This window comes from Bacillus rossius, chromosome 6 (genome assembly GCF_032445375.1).
Source record: "Bacillus rossius redtenbacheri isolate Brsri chromosome 6, Brsri_v3, whole genome shotgun sequence".
In the NCBI taxonomy this organism is placed as follows: domain Eukaryota; kingdom Metazoa; phylum Arthropoda; class Insecta; order Phasmatodea; family Bacillidae; genus Bacillus; species Bacillus rossius.
In genome coordinates this window covers 5,876,841-5,899,194 of record NC_086334.1, presented here as the reverse complement: position 1 = coordinate 5,899,194, position 22,354 = coordinate 5,876,841, and the positions used below count along the sequence as shown (strand labels likewise).

The window sequence follows — 22,354 nt, the reverse complement described above, 5'->3', positions numbered from 1 at the left end:
GTGAGAAAAACATACAACCTTACCTGTTTACCATGTGGAATCATCACATCCACAAGTCATGGACAGGCTACTGTTGTGTAGTGTTGAATATTGTAAACTTCAAGCAAAAACCTATAGAATACGTAGAGATTTTCATCCAAAAAAATCTTCAAACTCAGGAGTACCAACCAAGATCTTAGCAAGAAGAAGAATAAAATCGAAAGACTCCTAGTTGCCTACGATATCACTTGTAAAACTGCAAGGCAGAGATTTGTAAGATGACATCTCCAGTAGTGAATTCTAGCGGTGGGTGCTGAAACTACGAGCGATTCACGTCCAGAAATGCAGTTAAAAACACAATTTGTAGAGACCGGAAAAATTCGCGGATTCATTTCGTTATAGGCTGAAATTCAAACATTTGTACAATTCTGCTGGTTCTGCTATTGCATGTGAATCGATTGTTTGGACTACAGTGAAGAACCTTTTAGAATTTTCTGTTACCGTCCCAGACTTTCTGTTTCATCCCAGAGAAGTTTTGTGGTAATAGAATTTGGGCCGGGGGGGGGTGGGGTGGAAATTATTGTATATATAGTCTGGGTATTAGGAAGTTCAGGTTGGAGCAGCAAGGACCATCAAGACCACAACACCATTAATGGATGATATCAGAGAGAATGAGAGGGGCATGAGAGTATGGAAGTCATTGGAGAGGTAAGTATAAGTTTTGGGTTTATTATTATTTTTTTTGCTTTTTCCCATTGAATTCTATTGTACTTTCTGCACCTTCTGTGCTAAAATGATAACTTTGGTGGCCATATTTGTTTCAAAATGTTGAAAATGACTTAGTTATCCAAAGCCTTGAAATCACCTAGAATATGTTTATTTATATTGTGTTAATTTTCCAAGTTTTGAAACATTATCACTTTAACCTCAAAACGTTTATTATAAATGAAACTATGAGAAAAATTTGCTGTGATAAAAAAATTGTGTCTGATAATTTAATGAGGATAATTTTATTTGTTTTGTATTTGATTTATGAAAAAAAAATTCTTTACATATGTTTTATTATAACATTTAATAAATTTAATAGTGTTTTACAAATTTACTTTTTTGTCTTGTTAATGTTCTGCCACGTTCTAAAGTTTTCAGGATTTAGGTTATTTCCTCTGATGTTATTCATTTAATATGCAGGTTAGGCCCCATCTGGGCAAGCAAGTGTGCTAACATTGTGAGTTGGTAAAAGATTTAGTGCTTGCGGCGAGTGTTTGGGACCAGAAGGGACCGGCCTCAAGACCTCTTCTTAAACCAAGCTAGTAAGGAAAAAGCAGAAATAAAATTTATACTTAGTTAAAAAAAGGTCAACGTACGGTAGAAGTGAAAATTCTTGCTTATTTTATTTTCAGGCGCAATTGCGAGCGCTAAATTATGCTATCGCGCAAGTATGCGAATGTGTAAGAAGCAACGTGTAAAGATTCCCAGTATGCAAGTGTGCAAGAATGCAATTGTGCAAGTGTAGAAGTATGCTGCGTCATTTCTACCTCTCCCCTGCCGCCTCCTCCTCCCCCACCGCGTACCCAACTATTCCCTTCATGCGATCGGAATTTTCGTAACGCTCAAAAATGGTATGCCCCTCAGCAAAGAAGTTTCACTTAAACATGACATGCAGAAAAACCTGAAAATCAGCAATTTGATGACAACCGTTAAAATTATTTGATACGCGATTCTAGAACTAGTTACAAGTATGTTTTGCTTGCTCTGTAAGCAAAACACTGTGCTTTTCAACACAAAATTAAGTAAAATTTCAAAAATACTAATAAAAATATCATAATAAAATTTTAAAATATAAAAAAAGGTTTTTGTGAGTGAACAATTTTTTTTGTGACGAAAACATATTGAGTAATTTTTTTTCCGTAGCAACCTTTAATAATTAATGACGAGACCATATCTCGTTTTAAAGTAGGCCTATCTGTATTTCATGTATTAGAGTTCTTTGCTCACATTAGCTATTGCATTATAGTCACTGAATATGGTTTTTTTAATTTACCACTTTTATTTATCCATACCGTTGAATGTGATGGAATCGGGAAGTCTCCAATAAAATTGTTTTTCATTTGTTTAAGGAGAAAAAGCAAATTTATAGCTAATCATTGTATAAACTAACCAACTTTATGGCATTTATATCAATTATTCTAACTTTCCAGCTTCTTAAAAAGAAAATATTTATATTTGTTAATTCTTTGCAATCCTAGAGTAGTGTTTAAGAGTGTTTTTATTCAAGTTTTAAAATGAAAAATATTTTGATCCAATTTTGGATTTCAAACCGAAGTTGTCTGCATAATATGCTCCAATTAAATCTGCTCATAAGATACTTTCTCGTTGATTAAGTTTCATGAGTTTCCATAAAGTAAACTTATTCCCAACTAAATACAGCATTTATTTTTCAAACCCTGCACTTTTTTATTAGTTTTAGTTAGGTTTACATAACTAAATAAATACAAATTTTTTCTTGTGTCGCCAAAGTTTTTTTAAATTAATGATTGTTCTATAAGAAAGTTAAAAACACATGTAATACATTATAATCGTAACATTAAATAATAATTAATTTTTAAATATATATTTTTTAATTAAAATCCGGTATATGCTGATTAGGACCAAAATACACGAGAATGCTTCCCAGCGCTGTACTTCAACTTATAGTTTTTATAAATAATTTTAGCTCACTAGTTAAAATTTACCATAGGTTATTGTTGGTAGTAATTTTAATTTATTACAGTGAAAATAATTTTAGATGTGTTATAAATGTAATGAAAGTTATGGATGTCTAACTGAGGATACCACAACGAGAAATAACAAGGCCCAAAAAAATTTCTTATTGATTGATCCTTGCGCTAAGCTATTCTGCCAGCAAAAACAAAAGGTCAGGTTTTACTGCGACTAAGTAGTATCATACGGAATTTTATTGCTATGCAGTGCTGAGCATACAGACGAAAGTATATAGAGACGTAAAGGATTTTATTAAAATCCTTATTAGAATTTTGCGAGTCAGCGCCAGCAGGAACATCGTTTTGTGACTTCATTTCAAGAGATGGTTATTTTTTATTTAATAATCTTTCTCTAAAAGTTGAAAAAAATTCAGTTATTAATTAATTTTTGTACAAAAATTATTACGCGTTTGGATATTGTCAAGGTTTTCATTATAATAAATAATTTACTGTTTCGAAACAGAAAATTTTGACTATTAATAAATTCAAAGTATTAGCATCAAACAATTGTGAAGTAGCCAAACTGTGAAATCAGTTTGGTAATCCACATAATAGTATAAATTCATAATGCATCTGTGCTCGAGAAAAGTATCTGTTCATTTTTAAACGTGGCGTCTACAATCACCGGAAGTTATAAATCTCGTGTTAGCTTCCGGTTACATCGGATAGTCGCATCAGCGAAAAGTAGCGATAATGAGAGAGGAAGAGGAACAAACATAAGTCTGCGCTGCGTTTTTTAACCAAATACACTAATCTATACTAACAACACAATTGAGAGTGTGAAAAATTGCTTAGTGTTAAATTATAAAAATTATATTTTCCGGTTGTCAAAAATCAACTTTATTTTAGTATTTCTTAATAAATCCGAACAATGTTTAAATGCGTTTTTTAAGAGGATAGAAAGTTATTTTCATTGTCATAATGTTGGTACCATGTGTATTTACCAGATGAATTGTTCATACCGGGCATACTGTCTGTTAGCCATCGGACTGACGTGACAACAACGCCAGGTTTCAACACAAAAATCTTAAAGCTACGCGGTATGCGTATTTCCTTACCCTAGATTGACTCGCCGACCGAGTAGAGGGGGTTCATGTTCTAAGTTTTTTGAAAGTAACGGTTGTTTTCATCTTGTAGGATAAAGGGTAAGAAATATTTTGCCATGACCACCATGTCATAAAAATTATTTTTAGATAATTTCTAATTAGATAAAAATAAAAATTCTTTTTTAAAAAATTGAATTCTTGCCACTACGCTAGACAGACTATTATGTGATGTAGTGTATACATACATAAAACCTAATTTAAGTAATTCCCATGGACCAAGTCAACAATCAAGCTTAACATTTATCAAATTTAGGCAATACAATAGTCTACAGCGAGTGCAGTATTAATATATATATACTAGCTAAACCCGGCCACGCTTTGCTGTGGCACAGTTTAATATTAATTCATTGTTTAATTTAATATTTTACTGTGCATGGCTGTGGAATGTAATAGAAGAAATAAAAATGTGTTTAGCTTAAATATTTTTATTGTAAAGCTAATGGAAGGACTACATTCCTTGTTTTCCAATTTTTTGCATAAACATATAGATCAGATGGTTTACCGACTCTGGAGCACCCGACACATGAGAGAAGCATTCATTTTCTAAATTCAAACCGCACACTTGCAAAGATTGTCCTTGTGCTTTATTGATGGTCATAGCGAACGCAAGGCGTATTGGAAATTGAAGTCGTTTGAACTCGAACGCCATATCTGTCGGAATAAGTGGCATTCGTGGAAGTAATACGTCTTCACCTTTATGAAGTCCAATCAAAATTGTTGCTTCAATAAGATTATCCATTAATTTTTTAACTACTAATCGTGTACCATTACATAATTTAGGCTGACAGATATTTCGAAGCAATATAATTGGCACACCAATTTTCAAATTCAAAATATGTGGTGGTAATCCTGGAACATCGAGTGAATTGAGAAATTCCGTTGGAAAGTTCACTGCTTCATTTTGGTGCACTACTGAATCAATAGATTTGTATGTCATTGTTTCACCTTCGATTCTGTTTATAATACTATTGTTCATATCGTGTACGTCAACATTTTTAGCCGCTAGAATGGCTCTTTCGCTCAACCATGTATGATTTTTGAAATTTGTTTCGATGTTTTGGAATACCTTGTCTACTAATTCCTCTTTTGAATCTACGATGTTGCATAAATCAGATGATAAGCTGATTTTTCCTGTTTCTGGATTTGTAGGTACAGTGCCGTTACCAACTTCAATTAATTGTCTTGAAAATATGACTGCTGTTGGATACAAAATACAAAATTCTGAAAATAGTGTTTCATTAAATCACAATTTTTTTATAAAACATAAGTTTACTCACTTTACAGATGAAATCCAACCAATTCCATTCTTTAATTAAACATTTATAAATGATACCATACACATATACTGGTCACAGTGACACATTTTGTGCTTAATCAATATTTGGCTTATTAGAAAACCAAACAAAAGTGTTAAAAGATTATTGTTGGAAAAATCAACAAACACATTTTGCTATGACAACAGGGTTGATATGACAACCGGTTTGATATATCAACAATTATCATAACAACGTACGTGATTATAACAAATTATAATAGCAATATATAAGATATAAGCTATAAGATAAGAATTATTTAATTTTCAAATGTATTGTACGAAATGTATTTTTTAATTTAAACGTATTTTTATCAATAGAGTCGAAAGAATATACTTTCAAATTAAATAAAGTTTTTTATTCTTTCTTGAAATATATATATATACATATTTTTGTAACTTATAGTCGTCAAGGCACAATGGTCGAGTAGCCAGTCCGCCCCGTGCTCGCGTGGTGAGCGGACGTGTGCGACGCGACGTGTCTCGTGCGCTGTTACTCTCCTGGTTTAGTGCGAGAGCGAGTTAAGTGTCGTGCGGCTTACACGTAACGTATTCTAAAGGCTTCTTACTGACTTTCGCAGGACCATCATGGCGACTTGCCAACCGACCCCACGAGTGAATACCCTTCGCGTGAAGTGTCAAACCAAACCGCTCGCGTTGGACTTACTCCGATGGCTCGACGAGACCCTTGGGCTGCAGGATGACGAAGTGATTGCTGTACAGGTCGACGGACGCCAACGGTGCATCTTTGTGAAGTTGACATCACTACTACACTGCGAGAGGATCATCCGAGAGACCGGCGGAACGTCTCAGATACACGCAGCGAGCGGTGAGTCACTACAAGTAGACATAGAACTGGCGCTAGACAACCTGAAAACCGTCAGGGTCGTAAACATTCCCGTGGAAGTACCAAATGAACGGATTGTTTACTCGCTCACTCCGTACGGAAAGATACACACGTGCGTGGACGAAATGTGGGGGGTGTATCGCAAGTTCAAAGCCAAGACAGGGGTACGAATAGTGAAAATGGAACTCAATCAAAATATTCCCTCACAGCTGGTCGTCGATGGGCATCACGGGTTCGTAGTGTATGACGGACAACTCCAGACCTGCAGTCACTGCTCGCAGGCGGGACACCACCGCGCGGCCTGCCCCACTCTTCCGCGCGAGCGGTCGGGCGCGCCGCGCACGTGGGCGCAGACACTGCAGAGTGGCGCGCAGAGCAGTCGCTCGACAGAACCGCACGAAGTGCGGGACCGGCCCACCACCTCTGGGGCGAGCTTACATCCACCGGCACAAACTCTGACGTCAGAAGACAGGGAGGAGAGGCCTTATGAGGCGGTCCCACTCAAAACTCTGCTGTCCACTATTACCGCATCACCTCTTGCTCCGACTCAACAGGACATGCCCGCCCCGGATATACGACTCGATACGCCCATTGACATGGAGGATGACGGAATGTCCGAATGCTCACAGGAGGCGCACTCCACCAACCCCCGCTCAGGCAAAAAGTCCGGTGGGCGTGAACGGCCCCCGAGCGGGCGCAAGGACAAAAAGGCCCGTCATGCGAGTCGCAGTCCAAGTCGCGACACCGCCCTACCGGACAGCCCGCGTTCACAGCGTAAATATTCACTCCGCATTGCCCAGCATGCGATCGAGCAAATCAAGGGGGGCGCGATCAGCATAACGGAACAGAGTGGGGGAGGGAATGACGTAGCTAGTAGCAAAGACGTAGCGGATGACTAGAGTTTTAACAATTGCCACTGTCAACATTTGTGCAATTGAAGCTCCTTTCAAATTTCATGCTTTACACAGCATTGTACGTGCGCACGCTATCGACGTACTATTTTTACAGGAGTGTGCGCTAGAGCGGCTACCATATTTTGACCAATATAATGTGTACCCCAACATCGGCCCTCAAGGGAGAGGAACCATTGTTGTCACAAAGAACCATCTTGAACTCACGCACATCAGAGCGCACGCATCTGGGAGAATAATCTCTGGCACACTCATAGCGCTCAATCCCTCCAGCGCTACTGGCAGGAGCATTATCGGACAATGTGTGAATGTCTATGCCCCCTCTGGCTCTCAGCGTCGAACAGAATGCCAGGAATTTTTTCGCCAGGAAATCCTTCCATTTATAAGGAATGATGGCACGGGTCTTATTCTAGGTGGAGATTTCAATTGTATAATTACACCCAGTGATCACGTTGGTGGACACTACCCCATTAACACGGCACTGCATGAGCTCGTTACTGCCATTGATGTGGAGGACATGGTCGACATTCTTCAAGTACCCACACCACATTACACCTTTCATGCCTATTCATCTAGTTCGCGCCTAGACAGGTTTTATATGTCCCGCACGCATCGACACAACGCGCGATCATATGATGTGGTGCCAGTGGCTGTCACAGATCATTACATGGTCGTTTGTACTGTGGCTGCTCCGGAGGTTTCACCCACACCTGGGCGTAACTACTGGAGACTACAAACACGCTTGTTGGGTCAAACTGAAGTGGACAATGATTTTCATCGGCGCTGGTCTCATTGGTTGCGATGTAAACAGAGGTACGCGGACACAGCGGATTGGTGGGATGGCTGCGTCAAACCAGGTCTGGCCAAATTATTTAAGCACCATGGCGGGCGTTGTAGACGGGAGCAGGACTCCCTTCTCTATTTGCACGAGAGGGCCCTGCGGGAATTAAGTACGCATCCAACCGCAGTTACCAATCCGAGGGATCAAGCCCGTCGCCTTAAGGAACGGATCATCGCCATACACCGAGCGAACATGGAAAGTCGCATTGTATTCAATAACACCAAGAGTGCGCTACAGCAAGAAAGGCTTAGCATTCACTCCCTCATGCGAGATCGGAAGAGGCGTACACGAAGGCACATCAGCTCGGTTGTGGACGCGAATGGCACGGTCGTAAGGGATTCCACAACCATCCTCGCAGCATTTACAAGTAGTTACGAGGAACTCTATGCGGACCACGACATTGACTATGATGAAGGGACGTCATTCCTCGATGTGTATGACAGCAGCCTTGACGACATAGCACAGCACCATCTGGAGGCCGACCCAACTGACGAAGAGATCACACACATCGTTCGGAGGGCCCCAAAAACCAAATCCCCTGGTGTGGACGGTATCCCCTACGAATTCTACCAGCACTATTGGCCAACGATTCGAGAGGAATTTTGCGAAATGGCGCGCACGGTCATTCGACGAGGGCGTCTGTGCAGCACGCAAACAGAGGGAATCATTGTGCTCATACCCAAGGTACCACAGCCACGTGAAGTAGCCCACTATAGGCCTATCACGCTTCTGTGTGCTGACTACAAAATCATCGCACGGGTGTATGCCAATCGTATTAAATCAGCGCTGTCTGATGTCATCGGGCCGGACCAACATTGTATTGTGCAGGGGACGTCCATCACACATGGCACTTCTGCGCTCCGCGATGTGCAGCTCCTGGCGCGCACAACGCCGGGCGCTGTCGCCCTCCTGAACATTGATCTTGAGAAGGCTTTTGACCGGGTGCAATGGAGCTTCCTCGACAGGGTGCTCGAGCACCTTTGCTTCCCTCCGACAGTTCGAGCTGTCCTACGCACGTTCCGTGAGAACCTAACCTCGAAGATGTCCATCAATGGTTGTTTTGGTGACAAATTTCCGATTCGCTCCTCTGTCCGACAAGGGTGCCCGCTCTCGATGGTACTTTTCGTCCTTTATATTGAGCCCCTTATAAGGAAATTTAACTCTACTCTCTCAGGACTGAGTATTCAAGGGAATCCTTTAACGTGCATTGGGTATGCAGATGATGTTACGGTCATTGTGCGTAGTGACCATGAACTCGCGGCCGCTCATGCTATTCTTGAGGCCTTCCACAAGGCAACGCATGCAAAATGCAACTTCGCGAAAACCAAAGTGTTGAATCTGAAAGCAGCGCCAGATGTGATTGTGCCACAGCATTCATTCGTGTCTACGGATGCGATCAGGACACTTGGAATACTTTTCACGGGTGACATCGGTCATACCATTCAAGAGAACTGGGACGGAGTGGTGCGGAATGTTCGTGGTAGCCTGCTTGAGTCACACCTTAGAAACCTCAACATCATCCAACGTGTATATATCGTTAACATGTACTCCCTTTCACAACTCTGGTACATGGCACAGGTGTTCCCCATGCCAGCTGCGATTGCAGCTCAAATCAGGCAATACATTGGATGGTTTATCTGGAAAGGATTCCTCTTCAAGGTCAGCCGCGATCAGCTGACGATGCCTGTCAGTAAAGGTGGTCTCGGACTCATTGAGCATGAGCAAAAAGCACGAGCCTTGTTCCAGAAATGCGTCATACAACGTGTCTTACAGGGTGGTCGCTCCTCGGCTTTGTACACAGCCGCATGGGGCGCCAGGGAGCGCCTACCCCGACACTACAAGTCCGCCGCCGATCACCTTCGCACGACGATTTCCGAACTTCCCGAAGGTACGCATGTCTCCACAAGACAACTGTATGGTTTCCAGCGACGAGCAACACCCTCTGTGCCGAATATTCAGAATAAGATCCTTTCTTTGCGTTGGCTGAACATATGGAAAAACGTTTCTGATCCTGAATTACCTACTCATCTCCGTGCCGAAGCTTTCACATTTGTCAACGACCTGACACCCACCCTTTATCGCAAGAAACGCATTGCGTTATCCCAGGATGACCACTGCGAACTCTGTGGCTACCGTGACACCGCCCTCCATCGCATATGTGCTTGCTCATTCTCGCGCCCCTTGTGGGAGTGGTGTAAAACCAAACTTTCCAGACTGCTCTGCCTACCTCCACGGGACGTGTGCGCGGACCGCATGTGCTACCTCGACATCACGGCCTTCCCTACCGTGAAGAGGCGGGCGGCTGTGTGGCTGATGGCGAATTTGATAGCTTTTGTGCTCAAAACTCAAGTGCCATACTTCTTGCGGGACTTCATATCCCAGCTACGACGTGACAGATGGTCTATGGTAAAAAACAATACGTTAAGAAGGAGGTTTGGACATTACCTTTTCATGTTTTGAAATTTGTACAGATGGTGTGGGACTGTGTTAATCCGCAGGGGCGAGGTATCAGTATCGTGTAACCCATTTGTGCTGACTGTAATCTGATGTGAGCTGTAATGTTATGTACATGCACATGATATCACAATAAACTAATAAACTAATAAAAAAAAAAAAAAAAAAAAAAAAGTAGCCTGATGTGCTTGAACATCGACAATATGATACAGCATCCTCGAGCGTGGTCACAACTAAGTTGGGTGACCATGATATTTAGTTATAGAAACTTTTTTTTCCGACTTTTCCGGTGGATTTTCCCAAACTTTTATTTCATATAAACACTCTTCTGTTAATATGCAATGTTCTGTAAAAATTTCAATCCAAACCATCGTATACTTTCCGAGTTTTGCGGCCAAATACATACGGAAGCTAAATTTTATATATATATATATATATAAATGAAATTACTTACAATAAAATTTACTTGAAAAAATTCAATTACAGGGACAGTCAATCTCGTACCTCAAAATAATAAAACAATTTTAAGGTGTTTTATGAACTGCGAATAGCTGTTTGTAATACAAGATGGATAATTTTTTAACGAAACAGAATTTGTGTTTTGTGTAAGAAGCTGTTCAGTGGGTACAGGACCAATTATTGTTTACTCTTAAGCTCTAAAAATATTTGCTACAATTGTTGCTCATTGGAATAAATTATTAAAGTTTGGGTTGTTTTAATGTCAAGAGGATCGCACTCTTTCGCGTATCACTCTTATGCACCGAGACTTAAAATGATAGGATCTTAATGGTTCTAGTGGGCTTCTAAGAAATTAATCCCACATCTGTGCTTGAATGTAATCACGACAGGGGCTGGGTTTGAAGGGAGGGAGCTCGACGTGAGTGAGCCACCTCAGCAGCCACACCGTCAAGGGGACTGCGTTAATCAATTAATTAATTTGGAATTGGGATTTATCAAGCGTTAAATTTAGTTAAATAATAAATTTATACATAAATGCTGCGGCATGTTTGTATAAAGAATTTAAAATTATTTAAATCTGCTTTAAATATTGGTTAAGGTTTGAATGCCGCACCTAACCAGAAATCTTTCCTGTTGCAGAGATGACTAACATGTCCTGTAAATAAGTACACGCATAAAATAAGAGTACACACAAAAACTAACTTAACGTATATTGTTATATTCTTTCCACCTTGTCGTAACTGTCTGTTTCTACTCGATCCCCTTCTTGCGACATTGAACCTTACTCCTCCCCCTTTCACCGTTCCCGGGGATTGTCTATCCCCGCAGTTCAGAAATGCGTCGGCGAGTCAACCTAGGGTAAGGAAATACGCGTCCGGCGTCGGCTTTCCAGAGGATTTGATGTAACTGGCCAACCGGAGGATGGCACCAGCTGCGATGTGGGCGGGGCCTATCGATCACGTGGTGCAGTGACGTCATCCCCGCGGCGGGGCTGATCAATGGGAGAGGTTTAGCCTGGACTCCACCCCCTCGCGACATCACCGAGGTGGGTGGCAGATGACACGGCGATACGTGTGGCCACCCTGCGCGGGCAGGGGGGGTGTGGTTTATGACCTTGTCCGACAACGCGCCGGCCACCTTGCACTCGGCTTTTTATCTCCTGACCGCCGAGGCTTGACGCGCCATGCTCGCGACGCAGATGCCGTCAAGTCGCTAGAAGATACACCTAGAGATCGCGTTGTCGCGACTATTTGCCTTAAATGCAGCGACACATCTGTGGACACTTCTGAAACGAAAATGTTTTAGAAGCTTGCATTGAAAGCCTTGCAGTAACTGAACACAACTTTTGAAGTTAATCTTCTTTAGGCGCGTTATAAAAAAAAAATAGTAGGTGTGAATTTTTATGATGCGCGCGCAGCATGCATACAAAATTGCATAGGATGAAAAGGCGCTACATACTAATAAAAATTATATACGTGCTTTTAAATAATATACTGGTATGATTCATGTTGACTACTGGTCAATATCATTAAAACCTTTATTTATTGTGAATATTTAGTGACATAAATTGTGTTTATAAACTGTTTCTAGTGTAACTTAAAGAATATTTATATAAGCGAGGTTATGATCCCACATCTATAACTTAATTTTATTATAATTATGTGCTTATTATTTAATAAATAATTAAAATTAATATTTAGCATATCAATTGAATCTAATTATAACTACAATTATCTGGTTAATCTTACTATATTAAATAATTGATTATATTCACGCGTATATATTAATAATGAACTCTAAGTATTTATTTAATTTTTTTAAATTTAATTTTATCTATAAATTACCAACAGTACATTTGATATCACTCCCGTCCATTTTTATTATTGTATTAAATTTAATTATTTGCGCGCTAAAATAAAGTTAGTTCTTATCACGCCAAGTAAGTATAACTAGTAATGGGCGTAGGCCTACATAAGTACACACATTTCTTTTAGTCATACCATAATATTGAGGGGAAAAAACAGAACTTCCCCTCCCCCTTGGTATAGTTTGCATACTCGGTTATTTAAATAAAACATGGCATTTTTAGAGTTTGTAGTAACATTCAGCTACTTCACATATTTCCCCAGCAATTTAATTGACATAGGTCTGTGTCCATACTCTACAAATTCACATCTCAACAAGCAATCTTATAAGGCAGAGGAACTATTCGCAAGTTTATTTAATCAAACCGTGAAATAGATTACTTTACTTTAATGTAATGATATATGACATAGTGAGTTGGTTTATTGATAATTAATTATTTCGTAGGTTTACATTTATTTGAGGGTCTCAGATCGAACAGGACAGTAGCGATCAGGACAGTAGCGATCAGGACAGTAGCGATCAGGACAGTAGCGATCAGGACAGTAGCGATCAGGACAGTAGCGATCAGGACAGTAGCGATCAGGACAGTAGCGATCAGGACAGTAGCGATCAGGACAGTAGCGATCAGGACAGTAGCGATCAGGACAGTAGCGATCAGGACAGTAGCGATCAGGACAGTAGCGATCAGGACAGTAGCGATCAGGACAGTAGCGATCAGGACAGTAGCGATCAGGACAGTAGCGATCAGGACAGTAGCGATCAGGACAGTAGCGATCAGGACAGTAGCGATCAGGACAGTAGCGATCAGGACAGTAGCGATCAGGACAGTAGCGATCAGGACAGTAGCGATCAGGACAGTAGCGATCAGGACAGTAGCGATCAGGACAGTAGCGATCAGGACAGTAGCGATCAGGACAGTAGCGATCAGGACAGTAGCGATCAGGACAGTAGCGATCAGGACAGTAGCGATCAGGACAGTAGCGATCAGGACAGTAGCGATCAGGACAGTAGCGATCAGGACAGTAGCGATCAGGACAGTAGCGATCAGGACAGTAGCGATCAGGACAGTAGCGATCAGGACAGTAGCGATCAGGACAGTAGCGATCAGGACAGTAGCGATCAGGACAGTAGCGATCAGGACAGTAGCGATCAGGACAGTAGCGATCAGGACAGTAGCGATCAGGACAGTAGCGATCAGGACAGTAGCGATCAGGACAGTAGCGATCAGGACAGTAGCGATCAGGACAGTAGCGATCAGGACAGTAGCGATCAGGACAGTAGCGATCAGGACAGTAGCGATCAGGACAGTAGCGATCAGGACAGTAGCGATCAGGACAGTAGCGATCAGGACAGTAGCGATCAGGACAGTAGCGATCAGGACAGTAGCGATCAGGACAGTAGCGATCAGGACAGTAGCGATCAGGACAGTAGCGATCAGGACAGTAGCGATCAGGACAGTAGCGATCAGGACAGTAGCGATCAGGACAGTAGCGATCAGGACAGTAGCGATCAGGACAGTAGCGATCAGGACAGTAGCGATCAGGACAGTAGCGATCAGGACAGTAGCGATCAGGACAGTAGCGATCAGGACAGTAGCGATCAGGACAGTAGCGATCAGGACAGTAGCGATCAGGACAGTAGCGATCAGGACAGTAGCGATCAGGACAGTAGCGATCACAAATACCATCATTGAACACGTGAAAAATGTTTTTCAATTGGTTACTACTTTACAAACTTTGGTCTTGAGCAACACGCCTTTGTTCCAAACTCGTTTACAGAGCGATCACTTCTGAGTTGGCCAAGAATCCATAATTAATTTTTTTTATAAAGCTAAGTCGTAATAGAACCACGAGTTTAACGAAAAAAAGCATTTTTATTACACTACGTGGAAAAAAGTGTTACTTTCCATGAATGAGTTAACGAAATTTGTAAATGTGTGTTATTAATAATAATAGAAAAAAAGATCCCCAAACACCAGTCTTTGGAAAAGTTTAAATGGCAATCTAAGTTACGTATTATAACTTTGAACAAATTTATTCAAAATTGAACGTACATTAAGTTATATCTCTTAAAATAAAAAAAATTACAATAAAGAAATACCTTTTAGGGCTGTTGGTTGTCACAAAATATTGTGTCAAATGATTTGAATGACATTTTAATTTTGTCATGAATACGATGTTATTTTTAATGGCTACCCAAATGTTTCTATCATTAATAAATAGCCGTGTTGACATTTAAATTATTTTTATATCATAAAATATATATGTGTGGTTAAAAATTCAAAAATTATATTGTGGTAACTACAAAACAAAGTATTTACATGAAATTTTTTCTTTAAGCATTTCTATTTTAATTTAAAGTATCAATTAAATATGAGGCGTAAACTGATTTTGTTATTTAATTATAGGTAAGTTGTAGTTTTTTGTATTTCAAGATAACCCGGAATGACTAACTAACCAATGTAGGAGAACGAGTACATAAATTAACTTAATAGAGATGATCAAAACATTTGTCATTTTTTATAAAATGGCAACTCAATCATTTTGATAAAATTCATATAATTCAAAATTAAATCACGCATTGGATAAATACAGTCAAGTTATTCTGAACACGTGGTTGAAAACGAAACTATAATTGAATGAGATCTGGGACCCAAGTTTTCCTTGCAGAGGACTCAGAGGAGAAGATCTGTAGACATCTCATTTTACGCCCTCTGCAAATAAGGTACTGGTACTTATGCAAATATTCCTACTTTGACAGTTGAATATTGTGGCTATAATAAAAAGACGAGCACATATTTTATAAAGCACCTATTAGCTAATAGCTTATCAAAAAATTATTTTGTTAATTTTATAAATATACTCAGCTGCCAGAGTGTAAATACTGGCTGTAAGATCCTGATGTAAAAGTGATACTTTGTATTCTTTGAATAATATTTGCAACGAGGAAGATTGATGTAAAAGTGATACTTTGTATTCTTTGAATAATATTTGCAACGAGGAAGATTGATCTGAATTATTTTTTTGGACATACGCCATTGCAAGTCTGAAACTATATGTTGTATAGAAAACATTAAGAAAGGAGAAATAATGATGAATACACAAAGACATAGAAAATGAGCCAAAATCAGTCATTTACAATGTTAAATGTAAAGAAAGCACGTAGAATTCCTTGGAAGGAATTAGTCAGAACAATACTGCACCACAGATGGACAACGACGTTATATTTGCAACAAAGAAACAGAAAATAGGTACAGACAAACAACAACTTTGGACCACACAGCGACCGTCAGAATTGCTCAACGATGATAACGAACAGATAACTTGAAAAACATTACCGACAATCCAAACGACGCACACGCGAACACAACGATGAAATTAAACAGGTGTTCTGATGACAGCACAGCCGAACAAAGTAAGCTTCCCAAGACAAAACAGTCGCGAGGTTTCGGGAACTGAGATCCCGTTGTCAGTTTGTTCGTGTGTTTATCTTTCTTTGTCCGTTCTGCTGGGTGTTGTCTATGACGCGCAGTGCAGACCAGCAATAGCTAGGGACCGGAAAAATTCGCTGATTCAATGACCTCTAGGATAGCCTCAATTATCCTCTGCACTTCTCAAGTAAACACGCGTGTTCATTGGTTACGAAATTGTGAGGCGTCTACACTGGGTAGCTTGTGATTCGACGTTTCATTGGTCGATAGTCTCTCATTGGTCCAGAGAGCTCCAGTTAAACTGCGAGCCAATAGCAGAACCAGCAGAATTATACACATGTTTGAATTTCAGCCTATCACGAAATGCATCCGCGAATTTTTCCGGTCTCTAGCAATGGCTTACGTCCCGAAAAGAGCGCAGGTGTGTGGGTCGACAGGAACGCAGCCCCTAGAGCGCGCATGTTCACGTGGAAAGGATTGCGGCAGTCCTTCCGTGCCCGGGGACAATAACAGCGGCTTCCTCTTTGAGCTCCGTCGCAGGTCAGCACTCGAGGTGGAAGGGAAGTGGCTCGGGGCAGAGCGGCGCAAGAGACAGGTGATCGCACACGGAAAACTGAGAGCGGTTGGCCGTGTTTCCGACAGACCACAGCTATCTCATTTGCTTATTTACTGGTGCCAAGAACATCAACACATGTGTTTTGTTAATGTAACACACAAAAAATAAGTATTTTAACATCCAAAAAAATTATTTAATTAATGAAGTAACGATGCAGTTAAACGCCTGGTGTTCCGCGATATGCTAGAAAAAGATTTTCTTCAATTTTTTAGTTTAAGTCAATTATTGTGCATACCACACTGCAAAAAGTATTTAAAGTTACGCTTTTTTCACAGTTTGTCTCCAGTAGTTTATTTCATTATTATGATAATTGTAGCTAAGTAGAAACACATCGGTTAACGTTCATTACAACCAGTGTGTTTTACGTTAGTTACATTTTTTTACCTTTTAAATGTATGAAAATAATTACTACAGCCTTAGTTAAAAATATAATTTTTCATTTCCATTTGTTCCACAAAAATTATTATTTTTTCCTTCAAAACAATAAATCCAACTTTTCGTTTCACATAGACTAGAGTTTGGTTTTCAAATTTTATACCTATCATTTTCCAGATTTGATACAATTAGCAAGCGATACATAATTAATACTTTCATAGCCTAACAGAAGGTAGGCTATTTAAAACAAAAAATTTCCTCACACCAACACATGAAAACAAATTAAAGGAGTACATACAATATATTATTTTCTACCTATTTAAGTAAGGAAACTGATAGTTTTATCCGAGAAACATAACTAGTTCCTCAAAAATAAAACGAAAGTGTTAGTACCACAAGAGTTCTTGAACGCAAAAAGGTTGTCTCTAAACGTACGAAACTACATTCTTTACCATAGTAATATGTTGAATCTCCTGTTGTAGATTTCTATACATGGTTCTTTACTTCAATAATACACTCAAAGTTTAAGACGAATACATATAGCTAGTCTTTTAAAGAGTGTTAAAGTAATACGTAAGAAGTTTAAATATTTTTCCATGAAAAAAATAATTAAATTTAATATTTAATAGGTTAGACAGGAGCTCTAATATTCCAACGTATGAACAATATTCGTAAATTCGTGTAGTAAAGTGTTAAAAATTGTAAGAGTGCTAAAACATTTTCAGGAAATCTTATAAATAAATAGATAGGATCTGAATCTTAACTACCGTGCATCACGAGTCTGAAACACGTCATGAGTAAGAACTACTAGTATGCTGAAGTTTCCACTTATAACTTCAAAATTGAAGACCTTAAAAAACCTGTTGAAGTAATTTCTTGAATCAAGTTGGGAAAGCATATAAAATCTCTCACCTGCGAGTGCATCTTAACGGAAATCAACCAACGACCTCACAAATTCCATTTGTAACCCTACCGTATTTCCAAAACATTTCAAAAGTCAAGTTAAGCTCGTGGTAGCGCTGTCATAGTGCGATACAAGTGCATAGAGTTTTTCCCGTGCTGCACAGGAAGAACTTTTAAAGCTCGGCCCGATGAAGTGAGAAAACATTTTGCTGCCCTGAAACTTCTCATTAGACTGCAACTCCTGATACGTCGTTCCCTTGTAAATTAGCCAATTAAAAAGTTTAAATGACTCGCAATGCGTAACTAAAACTTGAGAATAATCTGCTATTTCTAACAATACGTTGTACATTGTTATACTGGGCTATACACGGTGCTGTTAAATGTGAACGAATGAAATATCATTAAATTATTTTAATCAAAACATTTTAGTAATATTTTAGTAAACTAGAATTTGAAAAATACCGTCTTTTTTAAAACGATTTACTATGATTACGTCAGGACTAGTTTAGGCTTATAGTTTGAGCCGAAAATTTGCCACTTCACTGTTTGGAGATAGGACACTGTACGTACTATGTAAGGTATCATTATTTACGGTGTGCCTTTTGGTACTAAATAAGCAAATATTTTTGTCATTTTTATTAATTGATATAGTATAAATGATTGTAATAGATGATCATCATTAAATTACGGCGCAAAAATAAATAAAAAAGAAATTTGAGAAATTCTGACTACTATTATAATCCAAAACTAAAATACTGACAGTTTTATTTAGACAAATATTTTATGGAAATATTATTAAACATTTTGATTTATCAGTTCTTGTGAATGACAGTCAAACGCAGGTGCATTAGCGTCCCATGACTATTTTATCAAGTTATACAGTACACAAGGTTTGACGGCGGAGCCAGTGCCATAATAATGGTATGTCTAAAGCTGGAGTCACAATCCCACGACGAACACGACACGGCAAGCCCGACAAACAATCCTACAGCGTTCCAGCACAACATATTTAATAGCGTAGGGGCACAATACCACGTCAACATTAACACGACACACTCTCTTATGACTGTCGGCAAATCTTTCCAAGCCAAATGCGTTTATAAAATTCAGCACAGAATGCGCTGAAACCAGCGTAGGTAGAGTTTTCTGGCTGATATCTGTAGTCCTTCAGCCAAATACTACCATTAGCTTGATTTTCATGAATCAAATTTCTTCGCTTAACTCATACTTTCTTAAGGTAAATATTGACGAATGTACAATAACAAAATTGAACATAAACACAGTGATATCTTTTTATATCAACAGCTACACTACAAATGTGGAACGAAAATTTTCTTGGTTAATCATAAAGAATTACCAAGCACGTAAATATTTTTAACGGTAAGATTTGTAAGGTTTCCGTTTGGCATTCTGTCGAACGGCATGACACTACCAAATTAGAAATAGAATCTACTTCTAGCGGATCATCGGGGCATATTTCATCGAGTCAACATCACGGCGACCTTGTGTTTCATTGGGCCCGTCGTGGCAATGTGACTCCAGCTTAGGGGCCCGTCTAGTCTGGGCGTATGTGTGTTAGTGAGGCGGGACAATAAGCGCGACGCTCTCTGGTATCTCGAGTGCGGTTTCGCCTATAAGCGCAAGGCTGTAAACTACTTGATGTAGGCTTTTGGACATACGCCATTGCTAAGCAAATGTTTGTCTGTAGAAGAAAACTACGAAAAACACAAACGACAAAAACACAAATTAAGCAAAAAATTGCTGTTGTCAGGATATAAACACCACACAATACTCCACAACAGGAATATGGTCAACAAACAAAGGAAAAACAAAGAAAAATGGACTAACAGAACGAAAAAAAAACCACAAATGGTAAACTGGCGCACAGTCTTCTCGACGTCCATAGATAAACTGTTAAATTTGAGCGGTGGCCGTAACATTAGACGGCACAGAAATGAAGGTACAGCTATAATGCAAGTCCCTGAAGTGCTTTGTGGAATATGAACCGGTTGTTTTCGCCTAAAAATTACTCTGGAAACACACCTTTTAGCTATATTAACTCTAAAGAAAATACCATTTAAGAAACTTAATCCTAAATCAAAAGTACTTTTCTCCCTTCGGTGAGTTCTTAAATGCTTTTTGTAAACAGACCCCACTCGGATATCTGGAGTAGACTTCAAATCGCGCTGATTTTCCTGAAGCCCTGCGCCCCGTGTGTGTGACCGGGTAAGCAGGGGCCTTAACAACTCTGGTGTTTGGATGAGAACACGGCCTGTGTGTGCACCATCACCCCCCGTGGTCGAGGAGGTAGGGTGTTGTTGTTCAGGAAGCCGCTGATAAGAGAGTGGGTGTGAGACGTTGAGTGCACGCGCGCGACAGTGGATCATGTTGTCTCCGCTCTTATTGGCAATTGTAGGCGGTTTGGGAGGGGGGTTAATGGGTGGCTGCCAATTCTGCACCCGATTAAAATCACAGGGACACACTCCAGCACATTGGTCACGTCTGATGCAGGACGGGAGCCGCAGGGTGGTAAGGAATAGGGTACAGAACCGGGGAATTTCCCGGTGCTTTTGATATAGTAAAAGAACCGGGAATTTTAACATTCGATTCCCGGTTATTTCGGTACTTTATGGACTCAACAGGGACAGATTATTCCGACCTTACGGCCGGCGTTCTCGCGTTCCCCTACCACATATGCGCCCTAATAGGGTAGGGTGGGAGTAACATTCCAGTTCGCTTTTATAAACATTCCAGAGATTATTTGAAACATAACTGTGAGGGATCACTCCCTGTTGTTGATCGGGAGGATATTAGAGCTTCGGCTCCGACCAGCGGCTGGGGCCACCAACCCAGCATGGTCACCGCCTTAGCCCCTCTACCACACTCAGCTAACCAGACAGTTGGCTGTGTCCTGAGCCCTAAGACTTTATCAGCACTGCTGGCGCCTTCCCCGATCTTCCACATCACGCTGGGACCCCTCAAAACACCCAGTGACATGGACAGCTAAAATTTTAGTTTTCATTGCGCGCTAAGGTTGATTTAATTTGGAACTCTCATCTGACTAGGCGAGGGGAGTGAGTCTGCCCACGCCTCAGTCGACAGTCTCGGTGTTTGGACCGCAGTGTGTGCGCCTGTGGTTGTTGCACCAACGTACTTCATATAACGATATTGATTCTTTTAAGTTCGTTATGAAAATAAGAAGTGTTATTTTTTGGGACCGGAAAAATTCGCAGATTCAATCACCTCTAGGATAGCCTTCATTATCCTCTGCATTTATCAAGTAAACACGCGTGTTCATTGGGTACTAAATTGTGAGGCGTCTCCACTGGGTAGCTTGTGATTCGACGTTTCTTTGGTCGATAGTCTCTCATTGGCCCAGAGAGCTCCAGTTGAACTGCGAGCCAATAGCAGAACCAGCAGAATTGTACACATGTTTAAATTTCAGCCTATCACGAAATTAATCCGCGAATTTTTCCGGTCTCTAGTTATTTTAAGTTAATAATTCTCGGAATTCTCATGCGTTAAAACGATTATCTGTTTAATTTGTTTGCAAGGTAAAATATTGAAAGAAGACTGACATTAAAGTGATTTGTTCACGTAAGTAGATGCTTTTTTAAATAAAAAATTGTAACACAAATGTATATCCTTTTACTTTCTGTCTCTTAAACTTGTTTAATCGTTAAATCTAGCTATGACTATCTACTTCAATCACCGATTGCTGCACCATTCATACGGGAGTGAACTCTAGTACCAATATTCCCGGTTCTAAAAATCAGTCTCGGTTCCGAATACCCCAGTAGAAGGAATGACCTTTCTATCTTCGAACAGACACCAAAGATACTTTCCAGGGCGGCAGAGGCGAAGGAGTGGAGTGGCAGGTTCTTCCGAGACTGAGAAAAGACGGGAAAGGGGGAAAAAGAAAATAATCACAGAGATAAACCAAAGTAGAAGAAGCGTAATGGGAGTTGGGTTTTAAAAAGCTCTTCGAACCGACCAGCCCTGCGCTCGTGACGTCGACAATTAACTCGCCGTGAGAAATGAAAGCCAAGGCAACCGCTCACGAAGGGCCGGCAGTATCATCTGCGAACCTCAGCCCTGGCGGTCGGAGGAACTCGAGGAAGAATGAAAGTTTCGAGTTAGCAAATATTATAAATGTCGGTGCTTGAAAAGGCCCTGAACATACCACTGACCACTAAAAATTTTGTTACAGCTAGAGACCGGAAAAATTTGCGGATTCATTTCGTGATAGGCTGAAATTTAAACATGTGTACAATTCTGCTGGTTCTGCTATTGGCTCGCAGTTTAGCTGGAGCTCTCTGGACCAATGAGAGACTATCAACCAATGAAGCGTCGAATCACAAGCTACCCAGTGGAGACGCCTCACAATTTAGTACCCAATGAACACGCGTGTTTACTTGAGAAATGGAGAGGATAATGGAGGCTATCCTAGAAGTCATTGAATCCGCGAATTTTTCCGGTCCCTAGTTATAGCGTAA

At 40.2% G+C, this 22,354-nt stretch overlaps 1 protein-coding gene across 1 annotated transcript in view; it reads left to right on the top strand.

Annotated features, from left to right (window-relative positions):
* LOC134533375 (dentin sialophosphoprotein-like) overlaps positions 1–22,354 on the top strand; it is a 143,365-nt gene that overhangs the window by 23,692 nt on the left and 97,319 nt on the right. Inside the window, exons 3-4 of the mRNA XM_063370896.1 lie at positions 13,013–14,201; positions 16,402–16,559. Coding sequence (XP_063226966.1) covers positions 13,013–14,201; positions 16,402–16,559 — 1,347 coding nt within the window. The remainder of the gene's footprint in view (positions 1–13,012; positions 14,202–16,401; positions 16,560–22,354) is intronic.